At 38.1% G+C, this 26,321-nt stretch overlaps 2 protein-coding genes across 2 annotated transcripts in view; both read left to right on the forward strand.

Annotated features, from left to right (window-relative positions):
- Positions 1-352: 352 nt before the first annotated feature.
- On the forward strand, positions 353-8,081 carry cercam (cerebral endothelial cell adhesion molecule). The gene is made up of 12 exons (XM_041970813.1): positions 353-695; positions 1,281-1,391; positions 1,922-2,039; positions 2,223-2,357; positions 2,490-2,694; positions 3,052-3,171; positions 3,333-3,409; positions 3,781-3,887; positions 4,226-4,358; positions 5,006-5,133; positions 5,620-5,823; positions 7,464-8,081. The coding sequence occupies exons 1-12, from the start codon at positions 493-495 to the stop codon at positions 7,696-7,698; spliced, it is 1,776 nt and encodes a 591-aa protein (XP_041826747.1). The 5' UTR covers positions 353-492; the 3' UTR covers positions 7,699-8,081.
- A 2,821-nt stretch (positions 8,082-10,902) lies between these two features.
- sardh (sarcosine dehydrogenase) overlaps positions 10,903-26,321 on the forward strand; it is a 39,222-nt gene continuing 23,803 nt past the window's right edge. Inside the window, exons 1-9 of the mRNA XM_041970991.1 lie at positions 10,903-11,105; positions 12,932-13,121; positions 13,491-13,627; positions 14,271-14,449; positions 17,657-17,836; positions 18,746-18,869; positions 19,057-19,157; positions 20,729-20,833; positions 24,246-24,375. Coding sequence (XP_041826925.1) covers positions 12,937-13,121; positions 13,491-13,627; positions 14,271-14,449; positions 17,657-17,836; positions 18,746-18,869; positions 19,057-19,157; positions 20,729-20,833; positions 24,246-24,375 — 1,141 coding nt within the window. The 5' untranslated portion in view covers positions 10,903-11,105; positions 12,932-12,936. The remainder of the gene's footprint in view (positions 11,106-12,931; positions 13,122-13,490; positions 13,628-14,270; positions 14,450-17,656; positions 17,837-18,745; positions 18,870-19,056; positions 19,158-20,728; positions 20,834-24,245; positions 24,376-26,321) is intronic.

Genomic DNA, 26,321 nt, shown 5'->3' on the forward strand with positions numbered 1-26,321 from the left:
ATTATTATTTAAACTTTAAATATATATATTTGTGTATGAATGTTTATCATACACTTATTTACAGTCCAAATGTTTCTAAAATCAAGACAAAAGATTACAAGTAATCTATGCTTACGCTTTTTTTGTTATTTATTTTTTTGTTTGTTTGGTTTTGTTTTTATTTCTTGAAAATGAATTGTTGGAGTTAGTTATAGTGTTGTTTATAGTTATGGTTAAACAAAGAGACTTGCATGATTGTTGACACAGGTTTTTGATTCATTATAATCGGGCCAAATCATGTCTCCATCTTTGATTAACATGTGGGAGTTGTTTCCCCTCTCTGTCATAGCGGAAGTTGTTCACCCTCTTCAAGTTTGGGTTTGTATTCCTTCCACGAACTAAAACTAGGGAAGGAGGGGGTTGAAAATTTGGAAAAGCCCCTTTTTTTCTTGGACTGCTGACGCGTACATCGACGTGCAGCTCAGCGGCTCGGCTCTTCCAACAAACTCCACCATGTTCTTTCGTGTTTTACTTTTAGGGACTCTGGTTTTTCAGGCCCAAAGTTACTTTTCGGAGGAAAAGTATCCAGAGGAATCGAAAATGCAGCCTCCCACCGTGGTTATCGCTATCATAGCCAGGAACACCGCTCATTCCCTGCCGTACTACCTGGGAGCTCTGGAGAGGCTTAACTACCCCAAAGACCGCATCTCCGTGTGGTGGGTTTCCTGCATGCACTGCCTGGCTGCCAGCACAGGGCTTTCCTTTTTAAAACAGCCGTTCAAAAGGTCAATGGCATTTAAATGAGTTTGTGAAAGGAGCAGCGTAGCACCCCTCCCCTGTTCCCCCTGTGCCTTTCACAGCCCAGGCTGCCTTTCACTGCGCCGCATTCATTTCCTGCTGTGGATGGCTTACAGTTTTATGTTCTGTTGAGTTCATCTCGACCATTGGAGAAGTGGTTTAATTTCTTTAAAAACCCACGCTGTGAGCTAAACACACAAAAAACTACAAACTCAGCTGCCATCATAGAATATGATATATGCATTTAGGTGTAGTTGGATGTATTTGGAAGTAATTCTGAAGGATGCAAAAGTGAGATCCAAATTTAGTAACGAGCTGCCAGCTGGCAAGTTTGGTAGTAAGGACCTTGTGATTTTTAGCTGCTTCATGTCCAGTAAAGGTTTACTCAAGTACACTAAAACGCATAGAAAGCGTAATTGGAGCAGAGAAATGCTCATTCACATAAATAAAACTAGTAATTACTGCTGTGACAGCATCATTTTTTGCTCTCCCTTGCTTTTCAGGGCAGCCACAGATCACAACTCAGACAACACCACAGCCATACTGAAAGAGTGGCTGACTGTCATGCAGAAATTTTACCATTACGTGGAGTGGAGACCAATGGAGCAGCCTGCGTAAGTGCAAATATATGAATGTTATTAAGCTTCATTGATAGTTAGCTCAGTCGGCCTCATGCCTGGGATTCTTTATTCAATGTGTTCATATGAAGAGAAACAGAAGTCTTAAACAAATCAACTCTAATTAATGTTATGGATCGATTTTCTTCACTCAGTTTTGGATGTGTTAGTCATAGCTTGAAAAAAACATAATGTACAGAATAAAATATAATGTGGAATGATACAGCACGTCTATGCATGACCATAAGAATCCAAGAAAATACATGGAAGTTAAGTCTGACTGAACTCTGCTAATCTGCCGCAATGGAGAAACTATTTAGACTGTAGTCTATCTGTATTTGATCAGACTGTAATGCATGTTTAAAATATGTATAGAGAAGTGTTTGAGTGTTTGAGACCATTCTGCTTAACTTACTTAGAGCATCTTTCCCTGAGGCCAATGTTCTGTTTCCTTCTTCGTGCAGCCTCATGTCTCCACCATGTTACATGAAATTCCAATATCCTGTAATGACTTGTCTCGGTCACAGGTTCTATGCAGGAGAGTTGGGTCCTAAGCACTGGCCCAACAGCAGATATGAGTACTTGATGAAGCTGAAGCAGGCAGCACTCAACTTTGCCAGGAGGCGCTGGGCTGACTACATCCTGGTACATCCTGCCAGAATCTTTCTTGTCATTGCAGAGCAAGATACACATCACTGTTTTCCTTGATTTACCAGATGTTTTTTTCTGATAATATTTTGGGAGTCACTGATTGAATGACAGTAGAGTCTACAGTTACACCTGTCTTCTTTCCTATTTTTCAATGTTTCTTCTGTCTCTCTGTTTAAGTACGCGGACACAGACAACATCCTCACCAACCCAGACACCATCAACCTGCTGGTAGCGGAGAACAAGTCCGTCATCGCTCCCATGTTAGACTCTCAGGGAGCATACTCCAACTTCTGGTGTGGTATCACTCCACAGGTGAGCAGCTTTTCTGAACATTAAATCATTCAGTTGCTGGAAGCTGAAATGATAAAACACACAAAGAACTGTCGAGTTTAGCATACAATTTATTTATCTTTTCTATTATTATTTATCTTTGTACCTTTTAAGGGATATTATCGTCGGACAGCAGAGTACTTTCCCACCCGTCATCGTCAGAGAGTGGGCTGCTTCCCTGTGCCTATGGTCCACAGCACCCTACTGCTGGATTTGAGGAGGGAAGGCATTAAGAAACTGGCTTTCTACCCTCCTCACGATGACTACTCATGGCCTTATGATGACATCATTGTTTTTGCCTTCTCCTGCCGTGCGGCAGGTGCGTTTCAAGTTGTTTACCAAAACATATAAAAGTTAAATTAAATTACATTGGGCAATTATCTCATAAATCTCTGAAGTGGATTTTAAGAGTAGCATTTGTAATTGGAAGCTGTTTGGAGTGTAAGGAGCTTTTAATGCAAGATAAAACGGCTTCAAAAAGTAAAATAAATCTATATGTGATATTGGTGACAATATGAGTGCCACAAATAAACATTTTTGTAGATCCTGGGAGGAAAAATAAACCCAATGATGAACTCTACAACATAAAATACCTGAACATTCACTCAAGTTTAACAATAAATGTCTCATATTCATTCATTAAAGTACTGACTGTCTGATGGTTGTTGCTGCTCAGCAATACAGATGTACTTGTGCAACAAGGAGCGCTATGGCTACCTAAATGTTCCAGCCAAACCTCACCACACATTGGAGGATGATCGCCTTAACTTTGTCCATGTCCATCTGGAGTCTATGAGTAAGAACACACTTATTCACTGTTTTGGAATGATGTTAAAGACAAACACTGAGACAGTTGCACCATGGGAAGATATTTTGAACTTATTAGACTCAAATCTGCTCATGTTCATGCTCTATGTTCTGTTATTTATTTATTTTAATATTCTCATTACCATATAGTTGATGGTCCGCCCATGTATCCCTCTCAGTTCACTCACATGTTCCCAAACCAGAGAGACCTGATGGGATTTGATGAGGTGAGTCTCTTTGTTGTTTTTCTCATCAGTATCTTTGATTTTAAAATGTTTGAAATATTTTAAAACACTGTTAGTGTTAGTTATTTTCTTTAATTAGTAGTGTCATTTCAGCTGCTAAGGAAATAAATCAATAAAGTTGTGGCTATTATCAATCACAACACAAATGTTAGGCTTGTTATCTTTATGTTTGCTATTTTGACTGTTATTTTCATACAAAAGGCTGTGCAACAATGAGTGTGTTCCAGCCTAAAATTAAATATCACTCAGCTGTGAATCATTTTGTTATTGATAAGGATTCCCCAGATTAATGACATTTCAGATGGATGTAGGTGTGTCCAGATGCTGTGATGTGAAATTTCTCCTGCTCTCAGATTTACCTGATAAATCTGCAACGCCGGAAAGACCGTAGAGACAGGATGTTGTCCTCTCTGAACCAGCTGGAGATAGACATCAAGGTGGTAGCTGCTGTGGATGGAAAGTGAGCACACTCGCCGGGATTCCATACTGCAACAAGACTTATGTGGATTTATATGTTAATATATAAAAAACTAAAAATGTACATTGCATGTTGTTCTTCATCAGTCTGAGGCTCCAACTTTGGGAACACTGCATCATTTTGCAGTTTTCTCATTGTGTCGCCTGCTTTTCTTTTCCTCTCCTCTCTTTTCCACAAGAGATGTAACAATTCAGCTCATAGTACATGGGTTTACTGGTGATTAATGGTCCGTTTTTAATACATTTTAAGTAAAATGAAGACTATATATAATTGACAAAACAATAAACAATGTGTTTGTGTGTTTATGTTTGTGTATGCAGTGCACTGAACAGCAGTAATATTAAGATCTTGGGTGTTGACCTGCTGCCAGGCTACTATGACCCATTCTCCGGGCGCACCCTGACCAAAGGAGAGGTGGGCTGCTTTCTCAGCCATTATTACATCTGGAAGGAGGTGAGAGGATATACAGCATATCCACACACACATGCACATGCAGTAGACATATAAGTGAAGCATAACTTACTGTTGTCTGCACATAATGCGCGTACTGCAACCAAAAAAGATTTTGTTTGACACCCTACTGATAAGGGTTGGTTTGTAGTAGAGCTGGGTTAAATCAATTTGAATTAATCAATTTGAATCAATTCATATTTAATTCATCCAATATTGATTCATAAAACTTTAGGTGGATTATGTTCACAGCTGTGACAGGGCACCTATATGCCCATAATCAGCTTCTCTTGCAGAGGTAATGCTAATTTTGGATATTTTCATTCACCATTGGATTACATTCACCTATAAACTGACACCCGAGCTTTGAGGCATGATCTGCTTAGGGTGCTGACACAGTAAGTCAGATTTATTTCTGTGAATGTTAAAAAAAAACATCTATAGGTGACTTTGTTGCCATTGGAAACAATCAACAGAAGAATCTAATATTTAAGATGCATTATTAAACTAAAGGATCCCTTCCATAATGATGAAGAGGCATACAAGCCAGAATTCAGAGAGAAAATCAGATTTTTGATCCTTGTCCCCACATATGTTCTTTAATTGGTTAAGTCTGTAGTGTCTGTTAATGTTTTCCTGTTTTTTTTCAGATTGTGGACATGCAGATGGACAAAGCCCTAGTCTTTGAAGACGATGTCCGCTTCCAGGCCAACTTCAAGCGACGGGTCCTCCGGCTGATGGAGGAAGTGGAGCAGGTGGAGCTTGACTGGGACATTATGTGAGACACTTCTCATTGTCATAATTCCAGTTTTGATTGGGGTTTTAATTGGTAAGCATGGAGAACGGTTGTTAAACTTATTTAGTTATGTGTTTGTACTGAAAAATGGGGTGATTTGGAAAACAAATCCTCCTCCAAGAATACAGCATAGCTCTCTCATTACTTGTTTAAACCAAGTTTGTGTTCTCAGGGCGTAAATATTCACTCCTGTGTCCAGCCAGATGTGGGTTTGCGTGCCAACACAGAAACAAATGGTTTCGATTTACATCATACTATAAAGATTTCATCAAAGTTTAGACACAGGATAAAGGTTATTTAGAAAAATATGTCAGCAAGAAGATGGGATGTGACCAACTTTTTTTGGAGTGCAGATTGTGTTGATTAAACACATGTGCAGAACAAAAGAAAAGAAGCAACAAGCAGCCATTCATTTGGGGCATGTCTTCTTCACCATTTATTCCTCACACTGGTTTCTTCTTGTCACAGATACTTTGGCAGGAAACAAGTGAATCCTGGAAACGAAGAGGCGGTGGAGAACGTTCGGAACTTGGCGGTGGCCGGCTACTCTCACTGGACTTTGTCTTATGCCATCTCTCAGCAGGGAGCCCAAAAACTGCTCAATGCTGAGCCTTTTCCCAAGATGTTGCCTGTCGATGAATTCCTCCCCATCATGTATGACAAACACCCCAAGTATGTATCACAAAGGAAATTCACTCACACTTCAATATATACTATTACTCTGCTCACACTTTAAGTCACATTTTGAAAATTCTACAAAAAGTTATATGACTGCTTCATATAATTTTTTTATTCACATTTAGTGGCCTCTATAGTAAAACCAATACTCTATAATTTACATCGTCTGCAAGCCCTATAAAACTAAAAACAGACCTCTTAGCTGCTAAAAGCAGTCTCTCTTATGGATGCCTAAACTTGTATAGGCATTTTATATTTAGCTTTGGTTTGTGTCGGCCATGCAGATTAAAGAGATGAACGAAAAAATGTAGTTGAGCTTAAAATAAATGGTTTTTGGGGATTTTATAGAAGCCAAAGAAGAAATTTTAGGACCAGTCTTTACATTCTGCTTTTTAACAAAGTATGGGCATCATGGGAGCATCTCTCTCTCTGAGGCAGATTTTCTGTTTTTTGGGGAATTCGGGCTGTTCTGGACTTTCTGGTTCAGAACTACAGATAGCCCTGAACAGACAGAAAAGAATCATAGATGACAGTTTTATACCTCACAACAAAGCTATTTTAGCTTTAAAAGATGGATTAATGTGGATTATTTATAACACAATTTCACATCAGTGTTTGATTGTAAAACATTTAGAAGATTTTTGGAAGACATTTTATATTCCAGCAGATGTTTTTTTATATCCCGATCTGTCATATTTATGCTTGTAGAAATTTTTCAAATAGTTATGGCATGGATTAAAAGTTGCCACAGTCAGGATTAGCTCTTGCTAGTTTAGGTTTAATTCAACTTTAACTGTTGCCTTTATCAAGTAAAATTTTGAATTTGACATTATGACCACATTCCTGGAAACTAACATTCCCATAAGCTTCGGCTGTACTTTGAGTTTTTCACTAAAGCACTGATGCAAACCTGCCACCAAAGCTGTTAGCATTAGCATGTTAGCATTGTCTTTGTGTGTTTTGCATTTAGTTCAAAGCATTCCACAGCACAGAGCTGCTAGCCTGTTGGCCATCCAGTACAAACAAAACAAAGCTTTTCAATAACAACAGCAAATTTTGGATCCTGTCAATATCCTTCAAAATTTTTGTCACTAAGTTGATATGTATAAAACAGTTTTATAAGGTATCGGCTCCAACATATGGTCTCATGCGACCCTGACATTATTTCTAACCTAAACATTTATGATATCAGCCCGAACCAGCAAATTGTTCTCATCATCAGACACTGACTGCAAGACTCCAAATTAATCTTGTACTGAAAGATCTGCAAACCAGGCGGCTTGGCAGCGTCTGTGTGCTCCATCATGTGTGGAAAACTGGCTTATAGCCAGCCCACTTTCTCTGTTCTCCATCCCTCTCTCACCTCTGTGACTCTAATTTGATATGCTTGATTACCCTGCTAAGAATACACGACTGCACCCCACTCATTGGTCCTTCTGTCGCTCTTCATGCTCAGAGTAAGCGAACCTTATTTGAAATCAGCCAATCCATCTTCTGTCAAATGATTAATAATGAACCAGTGATACCAACAATTAGCACTCTAATTAACAAATGTAAAAAAAAAAGACTTAAAGCATCAAAATAGAGCACTTGAAGTCTCTGCAATGTAATCTGTTTCTGCTCTCCCTCTGCAGTGAGCACTACAAGTCCCATTACCCCAACCGAAACTTACAAGCCTTCAGCACGCGCCCCCTCCTGGTACAGCCATGTCACTACGCTGGTGATCCCAAGTGGGTGAGTGACACAGAGACTTCAACTCTGTGGGATGACGACTCGGTAAGGACCGATTGGAGGGGTTCCCACAAGACCCTCAAAGGGGCTGTGCCGGCACCGGATATGTTGTCAGCCACCTACAGGGATGAACTTTAGTGCAGAGAAGGTGGAGGTGTTGATACCTATCAGCTCGAGAGACCATGACAGCAGACAAACAAGACACTCAGAGGAAAACATGTTCTCAGACTTGAATTCAGTCCAGTCTGTGTCGCATCTTTGACATGTGATCAGTGTCTCATAAACTGGACTTTTTGTACAGATATCTGAGCATTTCAATTGCAGCAACTTGCACAAGAGATTTTTTTCTCAAACAATCCAAACTTTTGAATGTTTTTAACGTTGCTAATACATTTAGTTTTATTGCTTTATTCAGACTGTTTAAACATTTTATATGGTTGACATCAAGATATTTTTGGTTACATGTTTGCTTGTGAAGATTTCATGTAAATAATGTTTAGAGTTTTTTTTTTTTTTTTAAACAACAACAATAACAACAACAACAACAACAAAAAAAAAACAGAGCGGGGTCTCTCCAAAACTGTAACTGTCAGTCAGACTTGGAGGCTGCACAGCTCCTGATAAATCTGGAAGAGAAGTAAACCAATGCAATTAGGATTGTTTGTTTGTTTTTGGTCTTTTTCATGTCTTATTTCTGCATTTACCAGTTTGTCCATTTGAGCATTTCCTCCACTGGTACTTTTGAGATGTACAACCAAATCTAACTCAAAGCAATACCTACCATAACTAATATTTTCTAGGTGTTAACAAGTTTTAAAGCTTCTGTACTTGTGAATAGAATGAAACTGTACCAGATTTCTGTTAGTGAGTTACAGACTGAATAGGCTAAATAGGCAATAAAAAATCTTAGTATTGAAATAATCTATAATGGAGATCTGCAGAAACATTGACCTTATTAATTTTATATTAGAGTAACTATTAAGCTTCCTGTTGCACTGGGAATCATTCAACTCCAAGAATGTGTTGATTGTTGTAAAGTTAAGCTTGCTAATAACTGATGCCCTTTGATTCCCTACATTATCAAGTCAGTGATCACATCTCATGGAGTTCTTATATTCACTTTTGTTAACAAGTCTGCTTGTTTTCATGTTTTATTATCTAACATGCAAGTTTCTCCTCATGTGTGTGTCTTAACTTATTTAGTCTTTGTTATTATGATTCACTCACAGGTTGCTACATAATGTGCAACAAGCAGTTAAGGTGCAATTGTTTGTTTGCCTCTCTGTTTCTTAGAGCATGTGTATTCTTGCTTTTAAGCACAATGTATGGACAACTGGTTAACAAAACAGCCTAAATTTGAATAAAAAATAAAATGAACACTTTACATTGTATACATGTGGTTATGGTGTTTGTTGATTAACCCAACTATTTGCACTGACAAAAATCCACCACAAGAGGGTAGAAGATTTGCATCACGCAGGTTGAGCAGTTGAGTGCAAAGTTCTTTGTTTGAAATCTCCATTTCAAAAGGTAAAATTCCCAGTTTTGCTTAAATTTGGTGACGTAAAGGGCAGTCTAAACCTTCCCAAAACTTCAGTGGCTTTGGCAATGTACTTTTAGACAGTGTTTTTTTTGTGTGTTGTTGTTGAGGAATTGCTTTATACTGAAGAAATGTATTTCTTTTTCTGAATTCATCCTGCCATCATTAATAAGGATAGGTGAGAGAGGCAGCCAGTTACAGAGGCAGCCGTACATGTCCAAACCTCCTTTTAACCTTTCTGGCTTTCTGGCTTGTCTGCTTATTGACAAATTCCAGCCACTTTTTGCTGTAGATAAAACTTTTAGCATATCTTGTTTAATTATGGTGCCAAAGTTTTCCAGAAATTGTGAAATGCCTACACAGGCACTCTAGACCAGCAATGATATAGGTGAGCATTGTGTTTTGGTTCTTAACAGCTGCAAGGATTTTTTTTATCTTGTTGAGTTATTTTTTTTTCCTTGCTAACTACCCTTGTTTTGTTTTCTCTTCTTAGTTTTCTTTGTGTCTTTTGGCTCCATTTGCAATATACAGGTAGATTAAATGGAGGTCAAGCACCAACTGTCCTTATTATGTGTGAATAATACAACCTTAAGTCATATTAATATATGACACATGACCTAATTTTTTTCAGGCGCCTCATGCCACAGATCAGAATGAATGAACTGCAACTGGGGATAGGTCACATTGTGCAAAGTTTACATTTGTATCCCTGCTGTTTGCACAAGCCTACACATGAGCCTAACACACAAACATCTGTATGTGTGCTAAGCTCTTCTTGGGGAACTATTATTCAACCACATAAAAAGTTGTAACAAAGTTGAAAGGTTGCTACAGTCTATTTCTCAGACACACAGCAGAACACACCCATATGTAAGATTGGGTGACAGGCAGTAGCTTCAACGTTCAGCTCCTGTCCTGTTCGAAGCTGAATCAACTGGAGAGAACCTCCTCTCACAGGTGGGAACCTCAACTCATCACCTTATTGGTTGGTTGGTTGGAGGTGTGGACTCATGAAGTCAAATTATCAAGCAGAGAAACTGCATACGACTCTGAGCTGCTGTGAGGTTTCATAATGTACAATTACTTAAGCTTTACTTAAATATCTCCCCCCTCACAAATTTATATCCAATGCTTTAAACACAAACTCTGTGGTGTTCATTGTAAATTTGATAATATCTTTCTGCTTGGTTTGGTCACTGGGCCTTCAGGGATTTCAGCAGCAGCGGCTGCTACCCTGACATCCCCCCACAAACACACCCAGAACAGAAAAAACAAACAGACATGTTCTGGGTTTGCTCTCTGATATGTACATCTACATTGTTTTTGTTCATGCTGTATGAGTATGTGCTGATAAGATGGGATGTACATGTTATATAAAAATATGCAGGTTTAAATATCCTTATTTGGCCTCTAAATGTGGTCAGACCTGCAAACTATATAGTTATAGGTAAAAGAGCACAGCCAATAGCCCCTGGATAGTTTCTTGGGCCCAAAACAGTTATTCTGCAAGCTTTGTCTACATAACTCATAAATGATTACATTATTTTTACTCATATGTTCACATTATTGACTGCAAAAATACTATCCTTAACCAAACAAACAAACAAAAATAATAGTTTATTTCAACTCCATATGGTTTGATGGGAGAATATCTTGGACTTTATATATTTCATCTTGTGTGTTTCTGCTTCTGTCGGAAAGTTGATCTTCCTTGATTGACTTTCCATTTGATGCTGTACAAAGTGCCAGCGCTCATTTATACGTATGCAGCATGTCTCCCAGCATATGAACGGTGGGAGGGCTGAACGCAGGAACTACAGCTGCAGCTCATACTGTTTGACAGCTGTACCTCCTGGGCCACGCTGGCAGCTCTGTCTCTCTTTGAGGTTTGCAACTATTCGGCCATTTGCCCTCCTTCCAGGATCCTTTCTGTTTATTTTGTGTCCATTTCTCCGTTTTAGAACTTAAACAGCGTGGTTTCCAGGAGCTTCCACAGGAATCCAGCGTAAGTTTTCACGCAGACACGAAACTAATGAGATGCAAGCATGAAAAAGTTAGTGTGACGCATCTCGCTACTACGGACAATCTTTGCGCTTTCTTGTCGTAAGTGTGAGATCACATGCTTTAGCTTCATGCCGCGATCTTCTTTTGTAACAGTTCGTCGCCGCGCGACTCCATTCAGTTTGCTTAATGTTACAACATGTGCGGTGTTTTGCTATGTGCATTAGCATGTGCGTGTTTGCACACACTACCTAATTTTGCTTGCACGAGTTGTGCAGAACAGGCGGTTGCATAAATTTTGCGTCCCAACGTCCACTGCTGATTTGGTCTAAAGATTTCTGCATATAACGCCTTGTACAGTGGGCTTACTTGAGCATCAACTTGATGATTTCATATTTGTTTATTTTTCTTGTTCATATTAACTGAAAAGTTTCATGTGTTCTTGGTAGCCCAGTTCCTACTGGATCTGCCCAGTTTAGGGCACCTGATCTGACTTGCTTTAACCCCTCCCCCATGTGAATGTGGGTTAGGTTAGGTCGTCTGTGATGATGAAACAAACTGAACTTCCATCTTCATACATTGAAATATGGGAGATGTTGTCAACTGCAGCAGATTTTGTATTACAGTCTTGTGACGTTTGCTGGAATGAGTTGCAGTCAAATAGTTGTATAAATTATGTAAACAGGCCTTAAACTTTTCTACCATATAAGTGTGTTTACCTTGGTAAGTTATTGTGTAAATATCAGTGTCTTCAAAATTGAACAGATCCGATTTCTTTCTCGGGTGAAATTGAATATGAAAGTCAGGATTTAAAATGAAAAATGTTGGCAGCACTCTACCTTTTTTTTGTCTTTTCAACACATGTTTTTGATTTAAGGTTTAACCCAGCATGGAGAGTATTGGTTTTATGGAGCTCTGGAGAGATGTCATTCTTCAAGGACATTTTTTTCCTTTAGCTATATATTTATTTATTCATTTATTTATTTATTTATTTATTATTTTGGATAGTTGTATTGCTAAACAATTTTCTTTAAAACCCTCCATAATTGTTCTCTTGGAATCATGTACTGGACAGGTTGTTTTCACTTTTTTCCTCTTTGGTTTTGTTCACTGTCATGCTGCATTATTCCTCGGTCTGCGAAGCCCTTTTAGCCACTTGAGTTGTCGTTACTGTATGTTGGTATACCCATATCTAGCATGTCGTTAATCTCAACACCTTCTGCACTCATGTGCCTCCATATCATCATACTAAAACTTCTGTGCTGCACTATAAAGGCTGTCACTGGACCCAATTTCAGCAAATCCAATTTATTTTGGTCTCATTTAAGTAAAAAGAAAAAAGGTGCTCCAAGTAAATATAAAACTTCTTTTGATAGTTTTTTTTTATTTTTATTTCTTTATTTTTTATTTGCATGTAACAAATTAGTTTTCTAATTGGTTATCATCCATAAATGTAGATATGCTGAATTCTTTCGACCAGTGGCTGCCAACCTATTTTTCCTGAGGACCCCCTTCATGCAACTACCAACAAGCTGTGGACTGCGGAGTTTCCCTGAAAGCAAACTCCAGTCCTCGAGGGCCGCTGTCCTGCAGGTTTTAGTTGTTTTTTTCTTGCTCCAACACACCTGATTGAAATTAATGGGTCATTGTGAAGGAGTTGATAAGAAGCTGTTGGATACATTTGATTTTAATCAGGTGTGTTGGAGCAGAAAAACAACAACAAAAACTGCATGATAGTGTTGTAATGTTCTTTTAATTTTTGTGCATAAAAACGCCATTATACACATCTGCTCCTGCTGTGTAAATGTGGTCTTTTGTTTCTGTCCACAGTGGCCATGGCCTTCCTTGGGAGTGCAGTTGGACGAGTTGTGGCAGTGCTGCGGCCTCCCCTCTCCCCTCTGTGTCGGGCGAGCACTCGGTCCTACAGCTCAGAGCACACCAAGGAAAAGAACGTGCCCTATAAGAAGACTTTGAAACAGGAGGATGGAGTCTCATCTGGACCCACGAAGCCTTTGCCCAGGTTGGCTTCATGGATGGATGGATTGATAGTGTTTACTGTATTACAGTAATGTTTCAGTCTTAGTATATATTTAGTTAACAACTAGCATCCATTTAGATTTTTATGTCTTATAATGGTTCATTATACTTTTCTAGCTTCAATTAGAGCCAGATGAGATGTTGACTCTTCATGTTTTGCCCAATGGGCGTAGGCCTAGCATCATTCCTCTTGTGACAAAGAAGTGATGCGTTTTATTTCTGTAAAGAACAAACTGTTCCTTTAATTAAATAAAGGCTTTCTCTTTGGCTCAGCAACTGCTACTATTATGAAAGACATTGTCTTTTGAAAGTTGTGCTCTCAGCTCACCTGCAGTTTACTCTCCCCTGTCAGGTCAGCCGATGTGGTGGTGATTGGAGGAGGCAGTCTGGGCTGTCAGACTCTTTACCATCTGGCTAAAATGGGGATGACCAATGCAGTTCTCCTGGAGAGAGACAGACTGACTGCTGGCACCACCTGGCACACTGCAGGTAACAGACTGTAAGGAGATTAGTAGGTGTAAGGAGTATGTATTTACCTGATGTGAAACATGCTGAAATAAAAAGTGACTCTTTATGCTGCTGGTCAGTATACCTTACAAGTATCTGGCGTTATCAAACAAAAAGTAACACTATAATAAAAATAAAGCAGGTAATGGGTCAACTGCATAACTTTTATTACAAGTGTTATATTTTCATCTTTTGTCTTCTTTCTTTTTTGCACTTTTTCCCATTCAATTATCCTCCTCTCCCTTTCTACTCTGCTTGTTTGTTTTGATGTTGAATGATGATTACCAAAGATCATACGCTCATGAAAATCCTGTATCCAGTAACCAACACAGTTGTAACATTTTTACTGCATTTTTTTCCTAATGATGATACTAAATGCTAAATCAGATTAGATCAACATTTAAGTAGTAGAACAGAGCCCAAAAGAAGAAAAGCTGGATTAACAAAGATAGTTACCTACCATATATCTTATTCCTTAGTAGAGCTTCAAGCTCTGTAGAATGAGCTAACTAAACATGTCAAACATCTTAAAACTCTCATTTCAATACAACCGCTCTGGCTTCAAAGAGATTATATGGTCACCTCTAAGTGTTTTTGCACATCAGCTGATCCATCTGTTTAATAGGCTTGCTGTGGCAGCTCCGTCCCAGTGATGTTGAGGTAGAGCTCTTGGCCCACACCCGGAACGTCATCAGCAAAGATCTGGAGGAAGAGACAGGCCTCCACACTGGTTGGATCCAGAATGGAGGACTCTTCATCGCCTCTAACAAGCAGAGACTGGATGAGTACAAGCGACTAATGTCGGTAAGGACAACGGTAGCTTTATCTGTACATGATGTAAAGTAGAGCTTCACGGTATCTATAAAGAAAATCTTACTACTATATTATTAATATAAATTTGTGTGATGTGTTTATTCTGAGAAAATTGCAAACCAAGTCCTTGGATATAAAAAAAACTGGGACTCTACACTGATGCTCCAGGTTTTTATTGGATGACCACATTTGGATAAATCAATCAGAACATTTTCTCCATGCAGGTTTACAGCAGCAGTCTAGATGTGGCTCTTAAAAAGATATTTCCAACACATTGAAATGAGAATAAATTGGTTTTCAGTTTTGTTTGCCTAAATGCCAAAGAATGTCACAGAGCCTGTTTCAGCTTCATGCAGAGGTTAGCTTGATATGTAATTAATTGGCGTAAGATGTGATTAGCCATAAAAGGTTTCCATAGCAACACACTGAAAGGTTATTCTCACAAGAACAAGAAGAAAAAAAAAAAAAACACGGCAATAATGTTTGATGATTGTAGAGTTCATTACATAAAGGTTTGACCGTGTTTCAAAAACATTTGAGGTGTGTAAATCACAATAACTTTCTAAAATAATCTCGTATTTAAGACACAAAAGACTGCCTCCGTTTTTTTCTTACACAGAAGAAGACAGCGATTTCAGAATAATACAATAATGGATACAAGATAAATGAGACTATTTTATCATTTAAATGCATGTTTAGTAGCTAGTACAGGCTATTCTTTAAGACACATATCTTTCTCCAAAATGTGGCTGTGAGGCCTGTATCCAAAAGAAGTTGAAATGTGGAAAATTTTGATATATAAATGCATCACAGTGGCTTGAAAATAATTTCAACTGTGATTACTGAAAGTGGCACAAAGGCCAAATGTGAACCATTGAAATAGAGATATTTTGCTCATTAGTCATTTAATACTAGCACCTAATTAAAAAAAAGTTGAGACGGGGTAACCTTTGTTACAGTGTTACTGTTACTGGACAAAGTGGGAACTGAGATCAGTTTTTCTAGTATTACAAGCTAATTGTTTACTCGTTCCTACCCAATTTTCAGTGGAAGACAGATCTGGATTACAGGCAGGCCAGTTAAAGATCTTGGTTCTTTTATAATCACACATAGTATGTTGACTTTCTTTGAAAGAGATCAGAGCGTGATACTGCCACCAGATCTGTATTTAGGCTTCAGCAACAATGGTAATTGGAGTTTTAACTTGCATTTGTGGATCCAAAGATGAGTTGTGTCTCACTACTATTTTCAAGCCCATGCAGTGATTTCCACCATGGAATTATCTCTGTTTTGATGCAGTGCCACCTGACGACCGCAAGATTACTTTCTTGTCCCTAGCATACAGAGACTTTTGCACTGAGAAACTTTATTATTGAATTATCTGAACCATTTCTCCACAAAATCATGTTACCTTTAAGTATTTTTTTCTCCTAACTTTTCTGTTTGATTTGTTGATGGTATCAATTTAAAAAGTAAAAGGTTGGTTCATAGAAAGATGAACATATTTGCAAAAATAGTGGACAACAATATTATGTAAGTACCATGTTTCGGCAATATTTAGTTTTCTTTATGAGACTACAGGGTGTGCAGAATTATTAGGCAAGTTGTATTTTTGAGGATTAATTTTATTATAGAACTACTATGTTCGCAATGAACACAAAAGACTCATAAATATCAAAGCTGAATATTTTTAGCTTTAGTTTTAGTATCTTAGGAGGATATCTGTGTGTACAGGTGACTATTACTGTGCATAATTATTAGGCAACTTAACAAAAACCAAATATATACCCATTTCACTTATTTTCACCAGGGGAACCAATATAAAAACTCAAAATTTACAAATATATATTTCTGGCATTCAAAAACAAAAAAACAAATCAGTGACCAATATAATCACCTTTCTTTGCGAGGACACTCAAAAGCCTGCCATCCATAGATTCTGTCAGTGTCTTGATCTGTTCACGATCAACATTGCGTGCAGCAGCAACCACAGCCTCCCAGACACTGTTCAGAGAGGTGTACTGTTTTCCCTCCCTGTAGATCTCACATTTGATGAGGGACCACAGGTTCTCCATGGAGTTAAGATCAGGTGAACAAGGAGGCCATGTCATTATTTTTTCTTCTTTTAGACCTTTTCTGGCCAGCCACGCAGTGGAGTACTTGGATGCGTGTGATGGAGCATTGTCCTGCATGAAAATCATGTTTTTCTTGAACGGTGCTGACTTCTTCCTGTACCACTGCTTGAAGAAGGTGTCTTCCAGAAACTGGCAGTAGGACTGGGAGTTGAGCTTGACTCCATCCTCAACCCGAAAAGGTCCCACAAGCTCATCTTTGATGATACCAGCCCATACCAGTATCCCACTTCCACCTTGCTGGCGTCTGAGTCGGAGTGGAGCTCTCTGCCCTTTACTGATCCAGCCACGGGCCCATCCATCTGGCCCATCAAGACTCACTCTCATTTCATCAGTCCATAAAACCTTAGAAAAATCAGTCTTATGATATTTCTTGGCCCAGTCTTGACGTTTTATCTTGTGTGTCTTGTTCAGTGGTGGTCGTTTTTCAGCCTTCCTTACCTTGACCATGTCCCTGAGTACTGCACACCTTGTGCTTCTTGGCACTCCAGAGATGTTGCAGCTCTGAAATATGGCAAAACTGGTGGCCAATGGCATCTTGGCAGCTTCGCGCTTGATTTTCCTCAGTTCATGGGCAGTTATTTTGCGCCTTGTTTTTTCAACACGCTTCTTGTGACCCTGTTGACTATTTTGAATGTAACGCTTGATTGTTCGATGATCACGCCTCAAAAGCTTGGCAATTTTAAGAGTGCTGCATCCCTCTGCAAGACATCTAAGTATTTTTTGACTTTTCAGAGTTTGTCAAATCTCTCTTCTGACCCATTTTGCCAAAGGAATGGAAGTTGCCTAATAATTATGCACACCTGATATAGGGTGTTGATGTCATTAGACCACACCCCTTCTCATTACAGAGATGCACATCACCTGATATGCTTAATTGGTAGTACGCTTTCAAGCCTGTATCGGTTGGAGTAGAACAACATGCATAAAGAGGATGATGTAAACAAAATACTCATTTGCCTAATAATTCTGCACACACTGTATGCAGCACATACGCAAGGTCAGAAAAAGACAGATATTCATGTTATTTCATGTTCTGATTGAATGTCTTCTCTTTGTGCTCTAGTTGGGAAAAGTATATGGCATTGAGTCCCATGTCTTATCACCAGCGGAGACTAAGGATCTTTATCCACTGATGAATATTGATGATCTGTATGGTACGCTGTATGTCCCAAAAGACGGTACCATGGACCCTGCAGGCACATGTACCACCCTGGCCAGAGCCGCCTCCGCCAGGGGAGCAACGGTAATAAGGGCTGATTTACTAACCACTTCTTTCCTGGTTGAACCAGTCTCTCTCCTTGGAAACATATCACAAAGGTTCAGTCAATCAAAATTAGCAATGCAACATCACATTTCTGTGTTACATAAATTGTTTCATTACATTATACCACAGTCTTCAAGTGATGCAAGTTCACAATTTTCTTCAATTTTTTTCCCCTACTCACTCCCATGTGATGATAATTTCTCAGATGTTATAAAACCCCTGTTTGAACACAGTAAATGTTATAAAAACAAAGTGACTGGATACCGTCTGTGTGCACGTTTTTTTTTTTCAGTATGTAGACAATTACCCAGGACAGAGTATAAATAGCATCCTTACCTCACAAGATAACAAGAAACCTTTGCAATGAGATTTTGCAAAGCTAAACATGAACTGTTTCTTTCTTATAGGCATAGGTTTATATGGCACAAAGAAACTAACAGCATGCATTATCTTTAACTCATCCATTAGTCTGCATAATATTTGCTCTGCATACTAGAGGATCAGTTTGTCAATGGGGTGGGGTGTAGACACGGCCCCTCGTATTGATCTTTTAATGTTGCTGACCTTTGGGTTAAATCGCCATAGTAACAGACACGACTCTGCCAATGAATATTGCTGTAAGATCCAAAAATACAGTCCTAAAAATAGAAACAAGGGAAAGACAAATACCAATTACATTCTTTGCCAACTGCATTGCAGTCTGTAGATGTCTGCAGACTTCTAATTGTCAACATTCCTATTTATGCAGTGTTAAAGATCAGGAAACATGACTGGCTCTAATATTATCCTGATTTACTACATTCAGGGATTGCTTTGACAGTTAAGATTGGTTTATTTAGTATCTCAGCTTTACATCTGAGTAATGTCACATTGCCTTGATTAAATCAGGTGATAGAGAACTGCCCTGTCACTGGTATTCAAGTGCGAACAGACCACCTCGGGGTGAAGAAGGTGAAGGCAGTGGAGACGGCCCATGGGACCATTGAGACACCTTGTGTGGTGAACTGTGCAGGTGAGTTTCAGTCAATATTAACTAATGAAACCACATATGAGTGTTCTCTATGTATCTTGGAGAGCTGAAGGCAACTTGATGCTTGATTTTTCCACCAAAAGAAATGAACCATTTTACAGATGTTCACACTAAAAAAAAAATGACAAAATAATATTTTTGAATATTCGTCTCCCTTTGTTGCATGAAGGTGTGTGGGCCACCAAGCTGGGGGAAATGGCAGGAGTCAAGGTTCCCCTTATTGCAATGCATCACGCTTATGTAGTGACTGAGAGGATTGAAGGCATTCAGGTAGGACCACTCTCATTTAAGTCAGTATTATCTAATTTCCCTGAAGGGCCTATTATAATGAGTATAATATGCCTCTAAACTTTTACCATGAACACTTTTCAATTCAAGCATGACACATGTTAAGTATACATTTTTATAAACAGACTTTTTTTGGCTTTTAAAATCTTGGTTCTATTTTATTTGACCAGCAGGGGGCACTGTAACCAAACTGATGGCAGCATGATACCTCCAAGATTGCTGTTGGTATTTGTGTGTGGGTGTGTGCGTGCACTTGTTTGTGTGAGGGAAAAAATAGAGGTTAATTTGTATCTATTAATATGTGTACTTGTATGAGGAGGCCTCCGTATGCTGTAAAACACATGTCTAACATGGCTTGCAACACGGTTTATCTGTATCTGTGCTTGTTAGTCTTGTGCACGTCAGATGTACATATGAGTGACTGTGCTTTTCCTCTAGAGGCTGATGGTTTCAGGGCAGACTGTCAGAGCTTCCATGTGTTATGTAGTTTAAGAAGAGCTTAACCAGCATTACTGCTACATCATGTACAGAGACATTGGCCCGCACACAAAATGACACAGTCGCCCACTTGGATGTTGTCAGGAAATCTGATCCCTTCAGACCAGAGTGTGCTGGTTGTCAGGTCAAACATTTTATGCTGACCGTGTATCTGTGTGTGACAAGTAGTGTTTTTTTCCTGGGAGACTGTGGTGACTTTGAGTTAAGTTTTTTGTGTTGGTGCCTGTTTTTATCTGTGCTCAGTATTGATCACATGGAATGAGCTGTCAGACTGCTGGGAACAGAGGAGGGAAAAGGGAGCACTTTGGCTTTTATTGTTGGTGGTGAGCTGCTTTTTGAAATGTCAGCTTGTTCACTGGTATTTTGGTTTTGTACCCGGAAAACCAATGGACTTCATAATGATAAGCCCTCATGACATAATGAAGACAGACAAGAGAGCACACTTAAAGTGGAACTACTTGTTAAATCCATCTACAAAAGCATGAACCAGTGCACAAGATGAAGTTATCTTTCTGGTGCTCCCCTCCCCCATTCCTTTTTTTTTTTTTTAAAGATTTCATGGTATGTCAGAAGCTGCAATGTGGTGCATAAAGAAATTCTAAGGTTCATTAAAGAATGTCATGGTATGTGCCACTGGTGCTATAGAAAGTTTTATGGTTGTTAAGTCTCATAATGTGCCCTTAAAATAACTAAGAACAGTGAAAGAGTTTCATAGTTTTAACAGCACTGTACCTTATCAGTCTTGGTTTTCTTAGTAAAGAGTAATTGATACTGATTATTCTGCAGATTTTTTTTTTTTCAAAAATCAAAGATTTTAGTCCATTATCTTAAAAAAGGAAGCTTTGACAATTTTCAGGTTGTTTGCATGTTTTTTATTCTCTTCATTATGAAGGAAAATTTTGCAGAATCATTATCCAGATTTTCTGGATGATTACATTTATGATGTGAAATGAAATCACTTTACATAAAGCACCCACATCTGGCAGCAGACAGTTTTCTGACTAATTCCTGTTTTGATTACTGAATGCTTCTGCTTTAATCTTCACTCTTTGCAGAACATGCCAAATGTCAGGGACCATGATGCGTCAGTGTATCTGCGCCTCCAAGGCGACGCCCTCTCTGTGGGTGGTTATGAACACAACCCCATCTTCTGGGAAGAGGTATGTATATCAGTTGCTCTGATACTGTGTTATCTCACTTATTGACTGTGTGGCAGACAAAGTTGCATGACTAAATGCTATTCTTCAATTCAGATGTATTAATCAGGAAGCTCAACAAGCTTAAATTTAGTTTATTGTCATTCTGGCATCATCTCTTTTTTTAGTCTCTTTAACCTCTTCCATGTAGTGCTTGTCAGTAATCTGGTGGCAACTGAATGTACCAGTGCCAGGTCTGAATTATAGTTATTTATATCTATGTCCTTTGAGCCAAATAAATGATAGACAGCACTTTAAAAGTGTTTGAAACACCTGAAGTTACTTTTCTCTGTCTAATCATGTATTAGTGTTAAATTAATCAGTTTTGTTCAACATGGTGAGTCATGCCTCTTGGCTTGAATTTTTATGGCGATAATTGTCACAATAGGAAAACTGTATTTCTCTGAAGGATAAAGAGATTTAGTGCTGCTCTAACTTTTCAAGCATCAACACCAACAATAATGGAGAGACTGTGTCTTCAGGTGAAGTAAATAATAAATAAAAATGAATAAAAATTACTATTCAGCAATTTAGCATGTAAAACAGGGATGTTTGCACCAGCTTCCATTCACCACTGCTATTTTTACATGACCATGGTGTTCAGCACACAAATATGAATAGTTAGTAAAAATAAAATACTGTTGTTTAAAAAACTGACTCCATGAAGACTTTTTATTAAACCTCATGTTATGTACACTCCAGTGTTTCTTTCACTGGTATGTCAAAGTGTGAGGAAAGGAAAGCTAAAGTGACCAATGTGTAAATCACTGCTGTTTCTTTAAATTTGAGGTGAGCCTTTTTGGATCTGTTAACTCCGTCAAAGAGTTACTTTTAGACTACTACTTATAAGCCTAACATATGGTGTATCAACAGCGTGCAGCTCGTAGCGCAGTTTTAGGTGGATAAATTTGAAAATAATAAGTAAATATATGTTTTAAAGTGTGCTAGCTACTGCATTTGCTTGCGGCATGTAGCTAATATTAGCTTTTTATTAAGCTCCCGCCCTAACCTCCCTACTGTTTAAAGAAGTTTGTCTTCCGGCTTTTCTTCTAGAAAACTCTTAATCAAAAACTTCCATCATTCTTGATGCAACAAACTCCTTGTAGTGACCACTGAGTTAACAACTGAAACTAATTATTTGGATCCTGAATGCTGCTGTTTTCTTTAAACTTAGCTGACTTATGAGGTGCCATTTTTTTAAATAGCTGTTTTTCTGTTTGGTTTAGGACATAAAAATACATGGTTAGATTTAAGAAAACGGTGTTAGGTTGGGTTAAAATGGGTTAATATTAGGTTTTTTACATGTTTTAAAGTGTTTTTATTTTCATAAAGCAAGCTTTTAGTATTTTTAACAGTTACTTAGTTACTGTAGAAAAAATGTAGTCAAAATATCTTTTTCAAGCCTAAATGAACTATGTCCACTAAACCATTACTTATTGGTTTTTAGGACAAAATTCAAATAACACTCTATAGCACTTCTATGGTTTTGGTAAATATTGGTAAATATATACATGTTTTATTTATTTTATTTTTTTATAGAAATGCTCAGCCAGAAAGGAAGGTTGTTATTTACAAAAAAAAGTTGTAATTTATTAACTCTTCCATGTTGTCTTCATTCAATATACTTTACTTCAAGTCCATGAATTATTGAGCATTTTACATTCTGCAGAGGGGATTTTAATGACCCATTCTCACCACAACACCAACACAAACATCATCCTCTCAGCTTTTTTTTAACATAATATTAACACAATGGTATTTCCATAAAAGGTTGAAATAGGAAGAAGCTGTGAAGACTAATTATTCAAATTTACTTTGACAAATGTAATAACTCTGTTCTTCAGAAGATGTCCTTTTTAAGAAGGGAGGAGGAGGAAGGGATTATGACTTTAGAAATGTATCCTTAAAAACCATTTGAAATGACAAGTCTTCCTTATCTTAATGAATCTGTATTTTCTCAAAGGGACCCATTTTTTGGCATTTTTTTGTCTTGGTGTTCTACACTTGGTACTTTTCACTTGTTTGATTTATCCATTTTTTGCAAAAGGTTTTACATGACTGCTTAATCCTGTACCATTGCCGTTCATGAGTATATGAAAGGCATTCGATGAGGCTTTTTTTTCACTCTTTTTTTGCCAAGGCATCGATGGTATCTTCTTGCTTCTTGCCCAACCTCATGAATTTCTTTTCTTCCACTGTGCAGCCTGCCAGTCTACAGAGGTTTTACATTTTAGAGGATTTCTTTGTGCAGAAGCAGCTTCTTTTGTTCTCATTCTGTAACTGAGCGTTGCTTTGATGTCTTAAGGCAGAAGAAGGAAGAAAGAGGAGATGCAGAAAGGAGAATTAGCAGAGAGACAGAGAGAATAGATGCTATGTGAGTGATGATGAGCAGGATTGATGGCTTAAGAGGGATTGAGAAAACTGTGGGCTTTGGGACAAAGAGCACTGTTCCTCAGATGCTCCAGGACCATTTCTGTGCCTGGTAATAATGTCAAACTTTTTGTACACATAAAAGCAGCTACAGTCAATGCACACATCCATCTAACATTTAGGTCTTATTAAAAACTGAAAATGTCATTACTAATTGGGAAGAAACAGGAACTTTTGTCATTCCCTCAGTAGTAATACCAAACTAAAGAGGTCTACCTTATCAATACTGTCACTGACAGAGAAATTGCACTTTTTCTAGGAAATGTTGAATTTAATTTTCACTTCAGAGAAAACATGAAAGTGAGGAGCCAAGTTCAAGTAGGAAGCTGACTGGAATGTTTTAGAATACAAGGAGAAATTTGTGACTTCGAAAGCTGCTGCACAGAGCACAAACTGACAAGTTGGACTTCTTCAGAGTACCCTGAGTCATCCAGATTAGTGTGGAAGACTAGGAATTTAAGGCAAAGTGGTTTGCGTTGCTGGTCCATGAGCTGTAGGAGTTAAAGGCTACATTTTGATTCTGCTGACAAGGTGGGAGCTGCAGGAGTCCAGATGGGAGAAAATTATACTTTGGACAAGAATGAGAGAGAATGGTCTGATTTGACAGATGTTTTATGTAACTGAGCATTGCTTTGATGTCTTAAGGCAAAAGAAGGAAGAAGAGAGGCAGAGAGAATAGATGCAATGTGAGTGATGAGCAGGATTGATGAGGGATTTTTCTTAATTGTGTGTTCATGCAAATCAATATGTTCCTTAAACTGATTATATTATAGTTTGCAAGCTGAAATCAACACAATGTGTATAGAAATCATTGCTCTATTTCAACAAAAGAAAACAACAAAAGAACAAGAGATGAAATTAAACTGACTCTTTTCTGTATTTTACACATCTGCACATGTATGGCTGTTAGTATGTAAGTCATGTATTTCTGTGCTTCTTTTGTTAGGTGTCAGATAGGTTTGCCTTCAGCCTGTTTGACCTGGACTGGGATGTATTCATGCAGCATATTGAGGGTGCAATCAACAGAGTTCCTGTTCTGGAGCAAACTGGCATCAAGTCAACTGTCTGTGGACCAGGTACACAAAAACACACACACACTCAACTGTGTTTGTGTGTGTGTTCCATCAAGGGGGGCATCACATTAACTGTGGTTATTTCATGGAGGCTTATCACTGAATATTCACCACTTTCCAACTCTTATCAGCTAATTATTGTTAGATAATTTGATCTGTAACTAAAAAGGCAGATAAGAATTGGTTAGCAGATTTTTTTTTCAAAAGGAAAGAGTCGTATATCAAAATCACACACAAAAGAGAGAAAAGGTCTGCTAAGGTTAAAACAACGTTGACAGCAACAGTTAATTAATTAACATTAATGTCCCTGTTTCCCAATAACGTTTATTAGTGAAGAACACCAAAAGACATTAATATATTGGCATCAGTTGAACATACTGAAGTTTTATTTCACAGCAGCCCAGATCTGCCTCCATCAGTGAAGACTGTGGAAGCTCTGCTGCTTGTGGTGGGTAAGCTAATCAGAGGCAGAGGAGGAATGACAAGGTATCAATGTTCAGATCTTAAAGGTCTTATTGATGTTTTCACTAAAATGTATTGTCAATCTGGAGTGTTGTGTACATTTGATTTTTATTCAAATTTTGATTATAATTTTTTAGTATAAACTCTGAGTATAAATGCATTTGGGTATAAACTCTATAAGTAAACCTTTATAATTATTAGGCTCCCCATTGCTACTGTGGTTTAAGTTGTCTCTAAGAAAAATAGTACAAGGTCACATGACACTAAATGAACTAATAAACTAATATATCACATGCAGTTTTGCAGTTTTGCTGCACGATTTCTTAAGGTCTTCAGATGCATCTTGTGATCAACATAGGTGTTTGGTATTATTCTACTTTACATCTATCAAATATTAAACCAAGCTTACATACTCACTATTTACTGTCAATGGACCTCAACATTGGTTTTCTAAAAAAAAAAAAAGAAAAAAAAAAGAAAAAGACTGATCTCTACAAGTGTGCAAATAGATGCATCCCTCACAGTGTGAGGAATGCAAGCACACATGCACACACACAGAGAAGCATGCATTATTGAGAAGAACACTTCCTAGAAATTCCTCATAGCATTATGCATTACAGCCAAAAACAAGTGACTTTCATGACTCTTCTTAAATTGGCCACACTCTAATTTAAAAGGGAAATGTATCTGTCTGTCAAATCTTATTTACTGCTCTCAGACCACATTGCTCATGAATACCTAAACTAGCCGGCCGTGTGCCATGTTTGTAGAGGAGATGTTTTGATTAGCTTCAGCCTGACTTCCTGTGCAGGCAAAATCACTTAGCATGGCAGGCCGAGGGAGCTGGTCTGTAGCTGTGCTGCACTGTTTGAATACAGGATTGGATTTTCTTTCCTATTATAACAATGTGATGGAGCTGTTATGAGAGTCGATTGAAGTGACATCTGAAAAATAGTTTGTTTTTCTTTTTCTTTTTACCAAAACACACATGCAAATAGGCAGATGACTTGGAAAAGGAAAACAACAACAGAGAAACATATTGTGTGACATCATATCTGTCCAGACTGGAACATTTCATAACTCCCATCAGAAAGCAGAACATACTGGACTTGTGCTATGGTCACATTCCCAGTGCATATATTTACAAATCACACCCACCCTTGGCTGTTCTGGCCCCAGTGTCATTCTGTTATTGCCCAATTACTGGTCAAAGGTGAAAACAAGTGTATTTAGAAAATCTATCAAAGTCAACTGAAACATATTGAGGTTTTAACTGACTGGGATTTGTTTTTTTTTAATGACTGTGGTAGTGATCTTAACATGGTGACCCTGTTTATATTGACCCCATATTTTATTTTGAAAGGACATTGTTACTGCTATTACACAAATAAATATCCACCTAAACATAGAAAAGGGTTATAAAAGACATAAAAAACTGCCAAGCTTCAGGTGAGGGAGCTGAAGAAAGAGTTCAGAAGGATAGTTAA

The sequence above is a fragment of the Melanotaenia boesemani genome, chromosome 19 (assembly GCF_017639745.1).
Source record: "Melanotaenia boesemani isolate fMelBoe1 chromosome 19, fMelBoe1.pri, whole genome shotgun sequence".
Classification (NCBI taxonomy): domain Eukaryota; kingdom Metazoa; phylum Chordata; class Actinopteri; order Atheriniformes; family Melanotaeniidae; genus Melanotaenia; species Melanotaenia boesemani.

Excerpts from the sequence above, each read along its gene's own strand:
- cercam (XM_041970813.1), top strand. The coding sequence starts at position 493 with ATGTTCTTTCGTGTTTTACTTTTAGGGACTCTGGTTTTTCAGGCCCAA. Across the intron at positions 2,040-2,222 it reads GCTGGGCTGACTACATCCTG|TACGCGGACACAGACAACAT; the intron begins GTACATCCTGCC and ends TCTCTGTTTAAG. Across the intron at positions 3,410-3,780 it reads ACCTGATGGGATTTGATGAG|ATTTACCTGATAAATCTGCA; the intron begins GTGAGTCTCTTT and ends TCCTGCTCTCAG.